A 20,764-nucleotide genomic window follows, 5' to 3' on the forward strand; every position below is an offset into this window, starting at 1 on the left:
TGTGTACAGTTCAACTCTCAGAAGATTATATGCTAGATGCCTTGGTATTACTCTGCAGCTCACTGGTTAGGCCCAGGGCATGGCAATGATACCCTCTTGAAGGGTATACAATTTTTAGTGTGATGTCAGCAAGATGGTAGAGCAGGAAGCACTGGATTCTTCTTCCCCTGACAAACACAATGATTCAGCAACAATTAATGGGCAAATTCCCTTTGTGAGAAATCCAGAAACTAACTGAAATGTTCCTGTATCATTAGTGAGTGTAAAACCACTCATCAAAGCTAGTAGAGTGATTCAGGATGCACACTTATCAGAATCTCTACTCCCTAGCACACAGTCAAATTATCCGGAAGAGAATTCCTCCTCCCAGCTTCTCCCAGGGGATAAAAGAGGTAGATTCATGCATCCAGTATCTTACCATTTTCAAAGGTATCCCCAGAAGACTGGCTTCTGTCTTGCCTGCCTTGGAACTCTAAAAAGTCTAGCACAATATAGCCGTATGAGGGAGAATGGACGTGGTGGCTTGAGCTAGAGATGCCATAATTTTTTCCTTTGTTCAGCACAGAGTAATGGGGAAAAAATATCCCGATTCTTGACAGTCTCTTAGAGAGGGAGAGATTTGATCTGTGCTTCCAGTGCTCCAATGTTTCTGGTGCTGCCCAAAGAATGAGCATTTGCTTTACTAGTCTTGGAGCTCTGACAGATCTGCCATAGCCTAGCTAGCTGGAGGAGGACAGAGATAGGAGTTTGGACTGGTAAATGTCATAGATCTTGTCTACTGCTCAGCACAGATCAAATAGAGGGAAATTCCCAGCTCTTGGCTTCCCCATGGGGAGGGAAAGAGTTGATCTGTGCATCCAGTGCTCAAACTTCTCTGGGGCACCCCAACGAATTAACATCCTACTTCTCAGTCTTGGCGTTCTGATGGGTCTGATGCAGGCTAGCCACCGAGAGAACAGAAACAGTGGCTTGAACTGTTAAGACACTGCAGCTTCTCCCCAGCTCAGCACAGAGCAAGCAGACACAACCGCAGCTGCCTGCTTCTCCCTGGGAATAAAGACGGTAGAGGTTCCCAGAGTCTCTAGCCAGGCTATTGGGTGAGTATCTTCTTCTGTACAAGGCCAGTTTGTGAATTTGGAGAAGTAATTGATTAATGTTTAGACATCAACTGATAGAAAAAAAAAAATAAGAATCTAGGAAAGATGTCCCAAACAAACAAGATAAAACTTCAAAAGTTGACCATAATGAAACATATGATTTACCTGACAGATAATTCAAAATAACTATCATAAAGAAGATCCCTGAAGTCAAGAGTACAGTGCATTAAAAAATGATAATTTAAACAAGGAGATATAAAACATTTAAAAGTACTAAACAGGTAATGAAGCTGAAGTACACAATAACTTAACTGAAAATATACTATTAATAGAAGGGTTAAACAGCAGATCCGATTCAGGAAGATGGATTGATCAGCAACCTTAAAGACAAGTATTTAAAAATTTACTTAGAAGGGCAAAAATGTAAAATAACGAAAAGAAGTGAAGAAAGCTTAAGGGACTTTTGGGATACCAGCAAGTGAACCAATATATACATCATGGAAGTCCAAGAAGCAGAAAATACAATGACTAGAGAGCTCTTTCAAAGATATAATGGCTGAAAACTTCACAAATCCAGAGAAGGAAATGGACATTCAGAAGCAAAAAGCCCAAGCACCCCAAATAAAGTGACCTTAAGGAAATGTATACCAATACACATTATAATCAAAGTGGCAAAAGTAAAAAAGAGAATTTTGAAAACAGCAAAAAGAAAGTGACTTGGCACTTGCTAAGGAACGGTTGTAGAAATATCAAAAGATTTTCCAGCAGAAATCTTGCAAGCTAGAAGGAAGTGGAATGATATATTCAAAATGCTGAAAGGAAAAAGAAAATTGTCAAGCAAGAATATTATACAAGCAATAATGTCATTTACAAATAAAAGAAAAATAATGACTTTCTCAAACAAAAGCTAAGTGAGGTCATCACCAGCAGACTTACCTTAAAAGAAATGCTAAAGGAAATTCTTCAAGTTGAAATAAAAGGATGCTAAACAGCAACAAAATAGCCTAAGAAAGTATGAAGCTTATTGGTAAAAGTCAACATATAGATAAATACAAACACTTTATTACTGTAATGGAGGTGGGTAAATAATTTTTAATTCTAGTATAAAATTTAAATGACAAAAGTATTAAAATCAGTATGACTAAAATATATTAAAAGGTACACAATATGAATAGATACAAATTGTGAAAACAATAACAGTGTGAGGACAGGAGTTAAACTGTGGAGTTTTTGTGTGCACTTACGCTTAAGTTGTTATCAGCTTAAAATAGACTTGTTATATGTATACATCAAGGTAAGCACACTAATAAAGCCACAGAAGTTACACAAAAGAGACGGAAAAACAAGTCATAGCATATCAATATAAAAATTCCAAAAAAGGAAGATGGCAAGTGAGAAAAAGACAGGAAAAAATACTACGAGACCAATAGAAAACAATTTTGTTAAAATGGCAAAAATAAATTCTTCTCTATCAATATTACTATAGATATAAATGGATTAAACTTCTCAATCAAAAAAAAAAAAAAGTGGCTGAATGTATTAACAAAGCAAGACCTAACTGTGTAGTGTCTATAAGAGTCTCACTTTAGCTTTAAGGACACATATAGGCTGAGAGTGAAGGGATGGAAAAAGATACTCTGTGCAAATGGAAAACTAGAAGAAAGCAGGTGTAGCTATGTTTATATCAGACAAAAAAGACTTTAAGTCAAAAGCCATCACAAAACAAAGAAGAGCACTATATTATAATAAAAGTGTCAAACCACTGGAAAGATATGACAAATTATAAACATATATACATTCAACATTAGAGCACCTAAATATATAAAGCCAATATTGACAGAACTGAAGGGAGAAATAAAAAGCATTAAAAATAGTGGAGATTTCAGTATTCAACTTTTAATAATAAATAAAATATCCAGACAAAAGATCAATAAGGAAAGAGAGGGCTTACCATGCTATAAACCAAATGGACTTAACAGACATACACAGAATATCATACCCTACGACAACAGAATATACACTCTTCTCAAGCACACTTAGAACTTTCTCCAAGTTAGATTACATGTTAGGTGGTAAAACAAGTCTTAACAAATTTAAGAAGTTTGAAATTATATCACATATTTTTACTCAACAAAATGAAGTGAAACTAGAAATCAATAGCAAAAAGAAAACGAAAAAATTACAAATATGCGGATTAAGCAAGACACGCTTGAACAACAATTGGGTCAAGAAGAAATCCAAAAGGAAAGTAAAAAGTACATCAAGACAAACAAAAATGAATGCACAATGAATGCGCATCGTAATGAAACTTATGGGATACAGTAAAAGCAGTACTAAGAGGGAAGTTTATTGTGATAAATACCTATATTTATAATGACCTGAAACTACCTTTACACCTCAAGGAGAGAGAAAAAGAAGGACAAACTATCCACATAGTTAGCAAAAGGGAGGAAATAACAAAGATAAGAACAGAAAAAAACAGAATAGAAAACAGAAAAACAATAGAAAAAATCAGACAAGATAAAATTGATAAATCTTAAACTAGATTAGTTTAAAAAGAGAGAAGACTCAAAAGGAGAAATGAAGGAGTAGATATTACAACTGACGCCACAGACATAAAAAGGATCAAAAGAAACTACTATGAACAATTATATGCCAACAAATGAAATAATAAAAAAATGGACATGCTCCTACAAAATGTAGCCTATCAAGACTAACCAATGAAGAATTGGCAAGTCTGTACAGATCTATAACTGGGATGGAGATTGAAAACCAAAAACCTCTCAACAAAGAAAAACCTAGGAGTAGATGACTTCACTGAAAGGTGAATTCTACCAAACATTTAAAGAATCCTTCAATCCTGAAATTTTCAAAAGAAATTGATGAGGAACACTTCCAAACTTATTTTACCAACATCACCCTGGTAGCAAAGTCAGGTGAAGACATCACAAGAAATGAAAACTACAGGTAAATACCCCTATGCAGAAATCCTCTACAGAATGCTAGCAGCCTGAAACCAATAGTACATTAAGGGATAATACACCATTACTGGCTGGTATTTATCTCTGAGGTGCGAGGATGCTTCCACATACAAAAATCAATTACTGTTACATACCGCATTATTAGAATAAAGGATAAAAATCACATGATCATCTCAATAAATAAAAAGCACTGACAAAATTTAACATCCTTTCATGATAAAAACAAATTCTCAACAAATAAATAAGGAATAAAAGAGAAGTGCCTCAATGTAATTAAGGCCACATATGAAAAGCCTGCAGTTAACATTATACTTAATGGTGAAAAATTGAAAGCTTTTCCTCTATAACCAAGAATAAAATCAGAATACCTCCTTTAACCACTTGTATTAAACATAATACTGGAAACCTTAGCCAGAGAAAATAGGGATGAAAAAGAAATAAAAGGCATCCTAATTTAAAAGAGAGAAGTAAAATTGTCCCTGTTTGCACAAGACATGATCTTATGTATTGAAATCCCTAAAGTCCCCACCAAAAAACTGTTAGAACTAATAAATTCAGTATATTTTCTGAACATAAAATCAACACACAAAATTCAGTAGTGTTTCTCTACACTAACAATAAACTATCTGAAAAATAACTCAGGAAAGCAATCCCATTTACAACAGCACCAAAAAATAAAATAGGCTGGGCATGGTGGCTCATGCCTGTAATCTCAACACTTTGGGAGGCCAAGGTGGGAGGATCACTTGAGGCCAGGAGTTTGATACCAACCTGGGAAACAGAGAGGGACCCCATCTCTATGAAAAAAAATATATATAAAAATAAACTTTCAAAAGAATAATATACTTAGAAATAAGCTGAACTAAGGGAGTGAAAAATGTGTGTACTAAAATCCATAAAACATAGATGAAAGAAAATAAGACAAATGGAAAGCCATCTGATGTTCATGGATTGGAAGAATTAATATTTTAAAATTGTAATACTATCCAAAGTAATCTACAGATTCAATGCAATTTCTATCAAAATTCCAATGACATTTAAAAAATTCTACAATTCAGATGGAACCACAAAAGACTACTTTAATAGCCAAACCTATCTTGAGAAAGGAGAACAGTGCTAGAGAAATCATACTTGCTAATTTTAAAATAAATTACAAAGCTACGGTGGTCAAAATAATATGGTACTATAATAAAGACAGACATGTACACCAGTTAAACAGAATATAAAGTCAAAAATAAATTCACAAATATATGCTGAACTGCTCTTCAACAATGGGCGACAAATATACACAATAGGAAGATGATAGTCTTTTCAACAAATTGTTCTGGGAAAGCTGGATATCTACATGTAAAAGAAATAATGAAATTGGACCTTTGTTATATACCAGACACAAAAATCAATTCAAAATGAATTAAAGACTTAAATGGGATCCCAAACTGTAAACTTCTTAAAGAAATCATAGGGGAAAACTTCATGACATTGATCTTGGCAATGATTTCATGGATATGACATCAAAAGCATAGGCAACATAAAAATAAATTGTGGAATTGCATCAAACTAAACAGCACAGCAAAGGGAACAATCTACAAAAGTAAAAAGGCAACCTACAGAATGGGGAAAATATTTGCAAACCATATACCTGAAAAAGGTTTTATCTCCAAAATATATAAGGCACTCCTTCAACTCAACAGCAAAACTATATACACATATATAGGTTTTTTGTTTTGTTTTGTTTTTGAGATGGTGCCTTTCTCTTATTGCCCAGGCTGGAGTGCTGTGGCGCCATCTCGGCTCAGTGCAAGCCCCGCCTCCCGGGTTCACGCCATTCTCCTGCCTCAGCCTCCTGAGTAGCTGGGACTATAGGCGCCCGCCACCACACGCCTGGATAAATTTTTGTATTTTTAGTAGAGACAGGGTTTCACCGTGTTAGCCAGGATGGTCTCGATCTCCTGACCTCGTGATCCGCCTGCCTCGGCCTCCCAAAGTGCTGGAATTACAGGCATGAGCCACTGCGTCCGGCTGCAAAACAATATTAATCTGATTACAAAAAGGGGTAAGGATTTGAAAAGTCTTTTCTCCCCAGATGACGCAGACATGGCCAACAGGTATATGAAAAAAAAGTCACTAATCACCAGGAAAATGCAAATCAAAATCACAATGAAATATCACCTCACACTCAGGATAGCTATTATCAAAAAACAAAACACATCAAATGTCAAGGTTGTGGAGAAATCAATACCCCTCCACACTGCTGATGGGAATGCAAAATAATGCAGCTGCTATGGTAAACAGTATGGAATGTTCTCAAAAAACTAAAAATAGAACTACAATATAATCCAGCATCTCATTTGTGTATATTTATCTAAAAGAATTGAAATCAAGATATCAAAAACATATTAGCATTCCCAAGTTTGTTACAGCAATATTCACATTAGCCATGATGTGGAAACAATGTAAATGTTCAACAGATGGATGGGTAAAGGAAATGTAGTGTATACATACGATGAAATACTATTCAGCCTTTACAAAGAAGGACGTTTTTCAATATTAACAATATTGATGAACCTGGAGGACTTTATGCTCAGTGAAAGAGACAGTCACAGAAAGACAGATAGGATTCCACTTATATGAGATATTTTAAAAAGTGAAGCTTATGAAATTAAAGAGTGGAATGATGGTTGCCAGGGGCTGGGTACTTTTACAGGTAACTGTAGTATATGGCACCGGTATAGTATGTGGTACTCAAGTGCTTTCCGGGCAACATAGTTTAGTGTATTCTGTTACATATTTTTCTATATTTCTACGTGCCTTTTCTTCTTGAACATTGATATTGGAGGTTGGTCCTATACGTGATAAAAATCCTGACTTAAGGGGCTTTATCCCTATATTCTCTCTGGTATATTGAAAGCTTAATAAATATATCTTAGAAAGTAAACTGTTACTATAATATCATGCTTAACATTGAGGAAATGTACATTGATTGGTGGGTTAGTGATTTCACTAGATATTTTATTGATTTTTTCTTGCAAGTTTTTATTCACTCTTTTGGCAAAAGTAGGGCAATAATGCAGTGTTGTGCTCTGCAGCCTGTAATATATGGAGGAAAAGACCCACCCTCTTTTATAGCTGTGGATTTAAGTTATTAAAGATGGAGGCATCTCTGTAATCTTAACCAGAACTGAGCACATCCTTCAAAATGTGGTGACAATGCCTTCCTTAGTGATTTCAGGGATGCCCTGTGTCAAGCTGGTCGTAAACACAGCAGAGAGAACATGTCACCAGTAATTGAGAAGGCTGTTGTTAGTACTTTCCACAGGGCTTGCAGGGCTGAGATGGAAAACAAGAGAAAGATGTGAAGCTCTTTAATGGTTTATTCTATGTCTGTATTCCTTTTGTTTCATTAAAAACAAATCAAACAAAATGCTTTCTAATGCCACAAAGCAAAAGGGCTTCAGTTAACCAAATTAAAGTAACTTTTCCCCAAATACTTTATTTGTTGAAAAAGACAGAATAAGTTTAGCCTTTTCTGGGAACATGAATTTTGTATGATACTTTCTTAGAATTCTACACACCTGGTATAGTGCCACAATATCCTGATTGTAGCCCTTCTTAGCTGCTTAACAAAATGAGATTCAGATTATCTTACTGGCAGTTATTCACACAATTCTTCCTGTTCTCCAAATACTCCTTTAATCATAACAGTATGTTAATCATCAAGGTCCTAAATCTTTAAAAGGCATTGTTTGCTTTTGCTATCCAGAAAAAGCAGTATATAACTGCCACATTCAAATTATTAATGAGATGTTTGATAGTAGATGAGTGAATGTTGAAAAAAAGCAAAATTAAATTTTGAAACCTTAAAAAAAAGTATTGGAGCATTTCTCAGAGAAGCGTATTAAAAAGTCAGTAAATGTAGGGTACATACCAAAACTTAAAGAAATAATATTTAGTAAGAAAAATCACTATGACAAAGTAGGGATGAAAATTTAAAACTTATGAATAGCCAAGTCTAATTAAATTTACTGTTTCCCACTATAATATTGCATTTCAGATCAAAGTCAAATTTTAGTATATTTTAAGTTATTTTATAAACATAAGAAAAAATAACTTTCTACTTATGTTTTGGTATCTGTTTATTACCTATATTTATAATCTTCTAGGTCTCCAAAATTTGGAGAGTTGCTTGAGAAAATTACTTATAAAGTTATCTAAGAATTTAAGAGAAAATGTTTCTGTTCTATCCAGATTAATTAGTCTCCTCAGCTGGTACTTTCTCGACATTCTTGGGTCTACCAATTATGAGAGCAAAATCTTTGTGTAATAAACATATTAAAGTTGGTGAAAAGATAAAGTGCCTTATTTTCATGGGTTTATGAAGCCTTTATGTTACTATTTTTGTTTAAGTATAGTAAAGAGTAGAAATAATAATTATGTTCAAAACTACCTTTGAATAAAATACATTATTCATTCAGTGAGAAATATTTTGAAAATATTATTACTATGTAGTATTCTGTTTCAGGTAAAATCTAATTAGCAAAATAATCTTTTAAAAAACTGACTGTAGTAAAGCAAAATCTGTCTTTATTTTCAATACTGTTAAGCTTTTAATTAATAGAAAACCACCATGGGTTGCTTCTTTAGAATACCACTAAATGTTAGAGACATCGTATACTGTACAGGAGTGTCACTACTGGATGAGGATGTCTGGGAATTCATATGGATGAAATTCCATTCCACCACAGCAGTTTCTGAGAAGAAAATATTATTGGAAGCCTTAACTTGCAGTGATGACAGGAATTTATTAAATAGGTAAGTCAACTGATTTTCTAAATTTGTTTCTGTAACAAAAGTATTCTCTGTTAATCAAATTGCTCTGAAATTGCTTTTATTTACTTGAATATATGTTAGTTATATTAAAATACATCTTCCTAAAGGTGAGAAAAACTGCCATGTTAAAGACTAAAGCTACTTGATTTCAGAGGTTATATCTTTTAATGACTAATTATTTTATATAATTTATATATGTTTAAGAAAATATTTCATTATAAAAGGAAGTGTTTAGTATAAAGAGTTTTAAAGGAGAATTTGCATCATCAAACCAGAATTGTGATTTGTCCTTCCACAAGATTTTTTTAGAGTTTAATGTTTTTAATTAAAATACCATGAGTTTGATCCTCTCTCTTTTATAAAAGAATGTGCTCTATTTATAAATTTGCATTATTAAAGATTGCACTAGACTATTCTTTTGAAGAATATGACAAACTAGGTCCTAAAATTTTAGTAAGATTATAAAAATGTTTAAGTTATTGGACTAAAAATTTTTACAAAATTCTATCTTTGTAGGCTTCTAAATCTGTCACTGAATTCTGAGGTGGTGCTGGATCAAGATGCAATTGATGTCATAATCCATGTAGCTCGAAATCCACATGGTCGAGACCTTGCCTGGAAGTTTTTCAGAGATAAATGGAAGATACTAAATACCAGGTAGACATAAGAATTCTTACTTGAATGAGTAAATTAAAGCTGAAATATGAAGAATAAAGGCCCAAGTTTTGTATTAAAGCTAAGATCCATGCAATAGGATTAGATTTTAAAATACTCAACCAAGACGAATGTTGCCACTCCTGTGAAACTCAAAATTACTTTTTAAATTCTATAATATATTTCCTTTATTAAAATTGATAACCTTAATTAATTATATGTGCAAACATTTGGAGTAAAAAAGGTTTAGCTCAGCAACTTTCCTGGAAAATCTATCAAACTGTCCAAAGTTGAAGACACTGTATCATAAAACCCCTATATCTTGAATATGTTATAGAAATGATTTATAAATACAGTGCTATTATAAAAATAAAACTTTAATTACTTCCGTATAATTGTTTTAAATTTTCTTTAAATATAAATATCTTAAAATACCTGAATAAAACCATGATATAGAGAAGTAATATTAATCATTTGAATCATTGTATAATTCCACTTGCAGTAAAATTTATTCCCAGGACGTCTTGTTTCATGGTGAGAATTCTTTAGCCTCAACTTTATAAGATATTTCATTATGCATTTAAATATATTATAATACACGCTAATTTATTACTCTGATCATCTCTATGGCCTGTTAAAATTCAATTTATTATAGAGCGTGTAAATGCTGCTTTTTTTTTTAACTTCAATAATCCCAGACAGTACGCAGACCTATTGTTCTGTCTCTGAAAAGCTAGTGTGCAATCTTTATTATTTTTAAGCATACCTTCATCAGTTGCCCTGGTATAATAAGTTCAATTAGAATGGCTGTGTCATATTAAAACACTCTATCCTTAGGTATTTCATTGTGAAAAAACACTGATATTTCTATAAGACACTTTGACTTTTAATATTTTCAGCTCAGCTCTTGTAATAGTTGGACGATTAAAGCTTGCTTTGCTTTTGTGCATATAATAGAGCGAATAGTCAGACACTTAAGGTAAAATTAATGTATACAAACATCTAACTTAAAAGAATATCAAACATCTACCAATACACAGTTTCTTTAGAGAGTGGTTTTGTAAGTCAGAGTTCAGGGCAATGCAATTACAGGCATATATAGTTTATTTCCTACCAAAAAATGCTTGGTTCCTGATATGCTTATTTTGTCTCACTGAATCCATGATCTCCATCCTATCCAAAAATACAATGGTGTTTACATTGACAAATAGGAGCATAATCTTCATGGGCTTCTGCTCCTCTGTCGATTTTTTGAATGCTGGCATTCATGGAGCTCTGTTGAAGGCACCCTTGTTCTCACTCTACAAGTTCTTCTTGATTTTAGATGTCTTCTACTCTCATGGTTTCAATTACTCCCAAATCTGTATCTCTAATTCAGACATTGTCCCTACCTTTCTCCCTGTAATGGATTATTGCCCATCGAGGTTGCCTTTATGAGTGTGCCTGCAAAGCTAAATCCATGATTTTTCTCTTATCCTCCTTTTCGCACTAAATCTTGTAGCCATCCACCAATTGCTCAAGCCCAACATCTGGAAGTCTAACAGGCGTCCCCTTTTCTCTTGTCATATATAACAATTAGACTTTAGGTCATGTCAATTGAACAGTTCCTAAAGTTTGTTGAATTCTTCCTCTCTTTTTTTGCGATGACTTCCCTAGTGCAGGTTCTCATCTCTTCCCAGTACTCTTAAAATAACAGCCTTCTGTCTCACTGCCTCTATAATTACACAAACACACTTTAGCCTCTTCCCTTTATCCCAAGAATCTTTCAGAAAAGCAAATGGGATATTTCCCTTCTATAAAACTTTCTAAGTGAGATTTATAATCTAAGCTCCTTAATATGTCCTCTGCATATTTTCTCAGCGTCTTGTTCTTCAATCCCCAGGCTCACAATGTATCAGTGTATGGACTAATTTTTTTTTTTTTTCCTGAGACAGGGTCTCACTCTGTCACCCAGGCTGGAGTGCAGTGGCACAATCACAGCTCTTTGCAGCCTTGACCTCCTGAGCTCAGGTGATCCTTCCACTTCAGTCTCCTGAGTAGCTAGGACTACATACATACACCACCACGCCTGGCTTTTTTCTATTTTTTGTATAGACAAGGTTTCCCCATGTTGCCCAGGCTGGTCTCGAACTCCTGGGCTCAAGCAATCCACCTTCCTTGGCTTCCCAAAAGTGGTGGGATCATAGGCATGAGCCATCGTCTTGGCCTGTATGCACTGTTAATATCAAACTGCTTGTTGTTGTCTGCACAAACTATGTCTTTTCACATCTCTTTGTTTATGTTCATCTTTTGCCTAAAATTACATTCTTCCCTGTTGCTCATAACTACTCCATGGTCAATCTGGATGCCATTACCTCCCAGAAGCCATTCCAAGACCCTACAGATAAAGAGATCCTCTCTGAGCACTGTGTATAATTTTATCACCACCTCATTTAGCCACAATACATGGAAATTATTTGATTACAGGTCAAACTCTTCAACTAGATAGTATAATACCTTCAAGGGACAGACTGTACCTTATTATTATCATACAATATAAGTAAAAGCAACTAATACCCCTTTAGAAAAAAAAATGTTATTTGCCTGGATAGTTGGACAATTTTGTACCCACATACTAATTGAAAGTGATCACTTTTATTATTATTGAATGGCTATTTGCTTGCTTTTACCTAGCTAACTTTTTTTTTTCTGTGGAATAGTTCAATGGTAGAATTATAACAAATCTCAGTGGTCATCTAGTTCAGCCTTCTCATTTTATAGATGAGAGAACTAAATTCTACAGAAGCTAAATTAAATCTTATATTAGATACTTAAGATCCCACAAGTTATGGAAGCATTAGAAAACCTCTTGTAACAGTGTGTAGATCCTTGTGTTTAAAAATCCAGAGTCTTATTTTTATTATACTTACCTTAGTTCTAAAAGTATGATGACCTGTGATAGGTATCCTTAGCATAGTAGGGACAAATCAGTAAAATGAGAATTCTTTTCAATTCACTGACACAAGTTGTTCCTTGCCTTGGGTGAAAAGTCAAGTAACTGTGTTTGTGGTACAAGGATTAGGCAATCCAAATGAACAAGTAGATGTTATACTTTAATGTACCCATGAAAAAGCTAATATTTTGGAGAGCATTTTGGAGAATGCATTTTGCCTCAGTTTCTAAGAATGAAATACAAGGATGCACTTTTGAGAATGCATTTTGCCTCAGTTTGTAAGAATAAAATATGAAAATGCCAGTGTCAATTATGACTAATCATACCAAAGGATCTGACAGTGCCCAAGTTGATCCTGCAGCTCCTCTTGCCTTTGTTGGAATCATTTTCCCTTCCAGTGAGCTAGGTTGCTTTGTGATTGAAAGTTTTAAAAGATTTTGTTCTCAGGCCTTGCCTTGGAAATATACTGTTAATCCCTAAATCCAGTTATAGAGGGCTCCTTTAAAAAATTTGCTACAACTCAGACTTCTCTGAAACACTGTGAGCCATATTAGGTGGGAACTGATGATATCCCATAGCCATAACTGTCTGTCCGTCCCCGAATCCCTAGAGAAATGGACTTGAGTGCTCAGAGATCTGGCCGTCTCTGACAACATTGATCAAATGGAACCATTGAGAAGAACTCTAAAAAATCTTTATAGTAATATTTTTGTAATTACTACCTACATTAACATTAAGACTCTTTTTTTCTTTTGAGGTACGGAGAAGCATTGTTTATGAATTCCAAACTTATCAGTGGTGTCACAGAATTTCTTAATACTGAAGGTGAACTCAAAGAGGTAAATATTTTAAGATAAGGTCTAATTATTTTCTTTTATAAACATTTGAAATTATGCATTTACTTCAGTCATTTCTTTCCAACAGATTCATATCCATTCTTTTTACTTACACATGCACACCCCCCTGCACCCCCCCCACACACAGACACACGTTAAAGACTACTCAATTCATAATTTGCAAGGAGTACTTTTAACATATAAAACATTAAAGGCCTGCAAGAAATGTTTGAATGTAATAATTTTCAAACTGTAGATCCACAGTCCACTTCAGAGGTCATGGATCTAATCAGATATTCCTCAAATGATTCTATTAACCCACTGTAGGATTCACTAAACAACAAAACCATCCTGTTAATGACTCAGTATTTGTATAATGGACGAAGGTTGGTGTTGAGATACAGACCATGGGTCTCACTGCTTTGTGGTCAACCTTAAACAGGCAATGGACCTACTGTACATAATAATATTGCTTTGTGCTATGTAGCCTCTTAAATGAAACAAATTCTTATGTGTAGAAAGGAGCATATCTGGTAATACATATTGAGATTAATAAATTGTTTTAAAACTGCTTGGTACAATCACAAATGAATCTCATTAATGAAAATAAACTTGATTTTTAAGGACTGGTGTCCAGATTACGGAGTATTTAACATTTCCTTACTATGTTATTTCTGGTTTATTACTCTGGAAATTTAAGCCAGCTAGTTTTGTTTGTTTGTTTTGCCATTAAGTCACCTTGCTAATATAGAGAGATGAGAAATGGGGAGAGGGTTAAGGAGGAAGGAAAAAATAAGCAAAATATAGACTCTTTTAATTGATTACAGTGGATCACGCTTCAAACATTGATTGCCTTTTCTCGTGCTCCTGTTCTCCATTGTAAAATATAGCTGATACTTGACATTGAGAATGATGGTTTTCTCAGTTTTCACTGACAGAATGCTTAATGCTGTGCCCCGCAGCTAATCACACTGAGCACCATTCCCTAGAAGCATCAACCCTGGCACCATCCTTAATGTCTTCTAATATTGTCCAGTTTCCTGTGATTATCCCGCGTGCACTAACTTGGATTCTTTCACACCATGAGCTAAGCTAAGCTAAGTCTCTGATTGTAATGATTTGAAATTCAGTCTTTATCCCTGCTATGTGTGTTCCCAACCCTGAAGGATTAAATTTGAACGCCCCGGAACATATTTTACTATTTTTTAAATAAAGGAAGCTAAATGGAAAGGACTGTTTTCATATCCACAAAAAACAGAAAGAAAGAACAATTAAATTAATGATTGCTTCCATTTTTCACTGTATTTAAATGAAGTACTTTTAATTTCATGATTTCACATTCAATAATCTGGGAATGAAAGACTCATTTAGTCACAGCTTCTGCAGCCATTGAAGTGAGCACAAAGCGAAATCTCTCCCTCTTCTCTCCTGTTTGCTCCCTTCGTTCTCTGTGCTTCTCTCCTTCTCTTTTATCTCCTCTCCTCCCTACCTCTCTCTCATCCCTTCTCTATTTTTCTTCTTATTTCCTCTAACTCTGTCTGCCTTTCATAGTTTCCTGGACTTGGTAACACCCAGGCCATGAAAAGAAAATATTTTAGACATTTAATTGATTTTATCACATACTGACTGTTTTGTCTTACATATTTCACTGATTTATTAAATTTTTACACTTTATTTAATTGCCATTTCAGATGTTTCAAAGTGCTCCTATGATGAAGGGTATAATTTCAAAGTTGAAACTAAATTATGGCTTTTATTTCATTATCTACAAGGCAGCTAACGTCACAGTGCAGTCTCTAAGTGGCATGAGGAATGAATCTCTTCACTCTGGAGTTATTTACTCTGGCTTTGCAGTTTAACAGGTGCTGCCTGGGGCTTTTTAATTCTTATATCATCTATAAGAGTGAGGAACACTATTGTCAGATGGGGTGGGGGTTTTGGTTTTTATGATGATAACCTCCCTTTCTTAAATAGAAAAGGCTGAGGAGAATGCAGTTGCATTCTACCATAACCCATAAACCTCATAAGCAGAAAGCCCAATGTCCTCCCTGTGGATATGGCAATATTCTTATTTCTAAGGGTTTATAGATCAAAAGGGAATCAGCATCTTTATGAATTCTGAAAACTCATTCCAGATTTTAATGATCCTCATCAGCTTTAGGTGGATTCAGTAAAGACACTTACATTGTTCCATGGTTTTCTCCCAAAAACAGTATTCTAGTACCTGAAACTGGAGTTTTCTTTTAATTTTAATTGAATGGCTCTGGCAATTGGAACAATATTTCTCCATAAAGCAATCTGTCATTTATTTGATTTTAAACTAATGGAGACAATCTTCTGGAACCTCAGAGGCCCTTGCCATTTTTCCACATTAATGACCATTAACCAATCTTTTCACATGCCCATTTTTCTGCCTTTTAAACCTAACATACCTCACTGTTGTGGAGGAGCATAGATCCTGTGCATAGAAGGCATCACATTTACAGTTTTAATATTGAAGATATTAACTTTATAATAGGGCAATAGTTAATTCTATTCATTTACATAGTTACTAAGAGTATATTATGTTTTACAATCTACTCTAAAAATAATTTATCTTATGATAGGATACGCTGAAATAAGAGGAAATTTTAATGCTAAAATCTTTTTAATAGAAAAATTAACAAACATGCTTCAAAGTTTTGTGCTAAAAAGTAGGGAACACAAACAACATTGCCATTTTACTAAATGTTATTTTATAAAAGTGCCTAAACTTACAACATTTTAAAATAAAAGCGTATCATGGTATAGTTAGAAAACAAACAAAAAAAACACTAATGATGTAGGGTCCAGCCCTACGGGACTTAGCAGGTATTCTCCCCATTTGCAGAAACTGTAAGAAATAAAGACACAAGACAAAGAGATAAGGAGAAAACAGCTGGGTCCAGGGGACCACTCCCATCAAGACACCCGCCCCCCCCCCCCCCAATGGCTGGGCATGCTGATATTTATTGTATACAAGACAAGGGGGCAGGGTAAGGAGGGTGAGTCATCCAAGTGATTGATAAGGTCAAGCAATCACGTGATCAGGGGACAGGGGGCCCTTCCCTTTTAGGTAGCCAAAGCAGAGACGGAAGGCAGCATATGTCAGTGTTTTCTTCTCTGCACTTATAAGAAAGATCAAAGACTTTCACTATTTCTTCCACCGCTATCTACTACGAACTTCAGAGAGGAACCGGGAGTATGGCAGGAACATGAAAGTGGACACGGAGCATGACCATTGAAGCACGGCACCACAGGGAGGGGTTTAAGCCTCCAGATGACTGCGGGCGGGCCTGGATAATATCCAGCCTCCCACAAGAAGCTGGTGGAGCAGAGTGTTCCCTGACTCCTCCAAGGAAAGGAGATTCCCTTTTGCAGTCTGCTAAGTAACGGTGCCTTCCCAGGCACTGGCATTACCACTTGAGCAAGGAGCCCTCAAGCGGCTCTTATGTGGGTGTGATAGAAGGCTCACCTCTTGCCTTCTAGGTCACTTCTCACAATGTCCCTTCGGCACCTGACCCTATACTTGCCTGTTATTCCTAGGTTATATTAGTAATGCAACAAAGAGTAATATTAAAAGCTAATGATTAATAATGTTTATACTAATGATTGATAATGTCCATGATCATTTCTATATCTAATTTGTGTTATAACTATTCTTTATTCTAACTATTTTCTTTATTATACTGCTAAAGTTTGTGCCTTCAGTCTCTTGCCTTGGCACCTGGGTAATCCTTTGCCCACAAATGGCAGCATAAATCCTACCAGAGAGTGAAAGAAAGAAGCAAACTAGAAAGCTAACTGCCTTTCTTTTACCCCAAGCCCTCTAAAGTGAGGCAGGGGTTTGTAAGGCACTGTGAGTGTGCACTAGGGCCAGTCAGAGGCAATTCCAACCACATGTTGGATATCAGAGCTATGGAGAATTACAAGGCATAAGATCAATTAATGGCAACTGTGGAAAGAAGGCCAGATGTGTTCTGATGAATAAGTTCCTCTTAAGATGCATATGAGGCACCTCAGACTCTCTGAGCCCACAAGGGGAGTATTTACCGCACTTAAATCATGATTTAAGAAGTGAATCTCTGGAGACACACCAGTTCACGTTTTCTATTGAGAGTTATTTTGCAGGATAATCCAACCTACTCTCCTTCTGTCAATAAACGTTCATATTCAAACCCATAGTTTGCCTTTGAGAAGGACTTAAGAGTTTTACTTCATGTGTTTAGGCTGGCTTGCCATCTCATAAGGAAACCAAGAGCATGCTCCACAGAGTTACAGTTGCTAAAGGGTCATTTATGACTCTCTGGTGTATTCAGTGACTGCCTAGGAAAAAATGTAATAACTCAGAATATACTTTAAAAGGAGTATAAGCATTTTTTTTATGATTGACCTATAACATGTAAATAATGCCATTACAATATCATATTTTATAATAAAACAAAATTCAAAATGAATCAAAATGTATTACTTTTTGCTTTAAGGATATAGACTGGATGAATCTGAACATAAATATATAAGTACAAATGTATTCTTATGTTAATCAGATAAAGTTTAAAATTATGAGTAAAGTACTTCCATTAGACTTCCCCTTTATATATATATGTGTATCTATACTTCTATTGCCATGGCACAATGCCTGTAATATTTATTAATATTTATTAACTCCAATCCCTTCGCTTCTTCCTTTTTTCTTAATATATGTAATTTGGTCAAATGCCATATCAGTTTTAAGGACAACACCCATAATTCTTTGTAATACATTGCCTATTTTACATGTTTGTTATAAAATCACGGTGTTTTTGAAATCTTCTGAAGGATGTACCTCTGAGATACAGTTATCTATTGCTAATGCTGCTGGGCAAAGGGCTTTGTAGGAAAGCAGAGTAAAAACTCTGAGAAAACCCATCAGTATCATGTAATCAAAGTAACGCTTATAAATAAACTAAGCTACCCATGAACTAATTTCTAAAATAATTCAGAAAGTTATTACCGCATTTTAACTCCATCCTCCACCACCATTTCTGCCTGCCCCTGAGCCAATCTTGATACACTGCATTTCTCTCCTGGCATATCCTCCATGTGGCGCCCACCATATGATGAATCACACCCCACACTAATTACACCACATAATGTTTCTGTGTTGCAAGTTGATTTTTCACATTTGTCTATTAGCATCACAATTGTTGGTTTGTTGCCAGCTTCTTAAGATATATCAAACAGAAAGGAAAAACTTCTGGTATTTAATCTTGAAGTAAAATCTTGGAGTATTTCCAGAGTATGTGAACTCTTTAAATAACATTTTATGTCAAAAATATGGCAAAACATTTAAAACTTGTAACTTAAATGCTCAGATTCTCTAGCTAAATAAGACCATATCCCTCCTTTATTATTTCACCTACTTACACAGGTGATTGCCATGTCATTAATCATCCAGTTTTCATAGCACCATTGCTTTTTTTCCACCAGACAATACTTTGGTTATTCCTTGACATCAAAGATAATGTCAAGCCCAATATCATTCATTTGGAGAACATGAAAAATAATTTTCTCTCTACTGACAAAATGTGAACTTTAATCCTTATATTCAGTGTTTAAGACTACTTGGTGCATTGTATACGCATTGAAGTTAGAACTAGTCCTTGCCACAATCCCATCAACTGCTTTTAAAATGATCAATTAAATGTCTGTTTTAATATCTAATTGTGAAACATGAAGCTGAATTTGGAGCTATTTAAGTTGTAACGTCCACTCTTCTTTTTTCTGTTCCAAAATCAATTACTTCATAACTAATTGACATAATCTGTCATATTTCATTTCGTTACCAAACTCACTCCACAGTATTAAATATGTCTTCTATAGTGGTTGTGGCATTTTGTTTCAAATATATTGGTTTTTTTTATTTTTTAAATAGATTCTTGTTCATGTATGTTGGACATGAGTTCATTTTAAGACAGGCAGATTTACCATTCAAAAATTTCTTTTTCCAGCTCAAGAACTTCATGAAGAACTATGATGGGGTAGCTGCTGCTTCTTTCTCACGAGCTGTGGAAACTGTCGAAGCCAATGTACGCTGGAAAATGCTTTACCAAGATGAGCTTTTCCAATGGTTAGGAAAAGCTCTAAGACACTAATATATGTACCTTATAAACAATTCAACTCAGAATTTTATGAGAAGACACGTTTTTTGTGGAATGAGGAAAATGTACTACATGGAAAATGGCCAGATTTTCAGTGTTAACATGTGGGAGGATTTTTTTTTTTTTTTCTTTAGTTTTTAGTTTTTAGTTTTGGGGGATTTTTTTTTTCATTCATTCTGTTCTGTTTCTCTACTGGGTGTTCCTCTCTAAAGAAACTCTTGCAAGTGAAACTAGCCATGATTGCTTCAGCTGTACATTCCTTGCTGTACAGGACCAAATATGATAGTGATGCATGTTGATGTTACAGTCAATTTGGAAAAACATATTCAGAATATTCTCTGCATGGATATATGGTCCTGCCTGTGTTCCAGCATGCTTATTTCAAATGTCCAATGTTGTGTGTGAATATATGTTACATCCAGAATGGGCATTATGCAAAAGCACAAAGATTATATATGACAATCAGTGTTGCAATGAAAGAAAAACTAAAAACAGAAATGATATTCTCAATTTTGGGCAATGTGAGAAGTAAAATAGCCCTTGAAGTGATGAACATCACTTATTTCAGCACTTGGATTGTCTGGCAATGATTACTGTGTTGCTAACTCATTTTCTTTGAGTTAAAGCTGTGTATACATTTTAAAAGGCATATAGATAGTGTATACATATGTATATGTACATAGGGAAGCCCCATATGTATATAGTATGTTGTACACTGCACATGTACAAAGAATGTCTTCAGATCAAAGAAAATTTATCTCTTTTTATAAACTTAAGGACAGTTGCAAAAGGCTTCAAGGAATTTATCTCAACATTATTCTTTCTATGTCCTGACTAAATTTCTCAACTGTTATGAATTTTTCATCTACTTCTTGAACAGTGGTCTATTCTACTACATGAATATGAATACAAACAAAATTTTTGTATAAACTAACCACTCTTCCAGTTCTCCTGTGACAGCCTTACATATAGATTCTGCCATCATTTTTGTCAGAGTTCCTTTTGCATGAAACAATTATGTAAACTTATAATTATTAGTGCTGAAAAACAATTTATTTTCCATCTTGTTTTCCTACCTTATGTTGAGTAGTTCAGAGAGTTAAAAATTCTCTGAGTGTTGGTTTTTAAGTCTGTTTTGTTCTAATCCTCCATTAAGCAAGCATACCTCAAGTGGGTCTATTAGCATTTAATGACCTTTTATGCCAGTTGTGCCATCCCTTAAGATGAAAAGTTCCTTTTCTTGTGTTAATGTGCAAAGCTTTTCTTTTGGCACTGACAA

General features: G+C 34.7%; 1 protein-coding gene across 1 annotated transcript in view; it reads left to right on the forward strand.

Annotated features, from left to right (window-relative positions):
* The window catches only part of TRHDE (thyrotropin-releasing hormone degrading enzyme), a 455,449-nt gene extending 435,016 nt beyond the window's left edge, over positions 1 to 20,433 (forward strand). The window contains exons 17-20 of the mRNA XM_011972836.1: positions 8,720 to 8,887; positions 9,422 to 9,562; positions 13,249 to 13,330; positions 19,336 to 20,433. Coding sequence (XP_011828226.1) covers positions 8,720 to 8,887; positions 9,422 to 9,562; positions 13,249 to 13,330; positions 19,336 to 19,479 — 535 coding nt within the window. The 3' untranslated portion in view covers positions 19,480 to 20,433. The remainder of the gene's footprint in view (positions 1 to 8,719; positions 8,888 to 9,421; positions 9,563 to 13,248; positions 13,331 to 19,335) is intronic.
* The last annotated feature ends 331 nt before the right edge of the window (positions 20,434 to 20,764 follow it).

Source organism: Mandrillus leucophaeus, unplaced genomic scaffold, assembly GCF_000951045.1.
Source record: "Mandrillus leucophaeus isolate KB7577 unplaced genomic scaffold, Mleu.le_1.0 Scaffold1305, whole genome shotgun sequence".
Lineage (NCBI taxonomy): Eukaryota > Metazoa > Chordata > Mammalia > Primates > Cercopithecidae > Mandrillus > Mandrillus leucophaeus.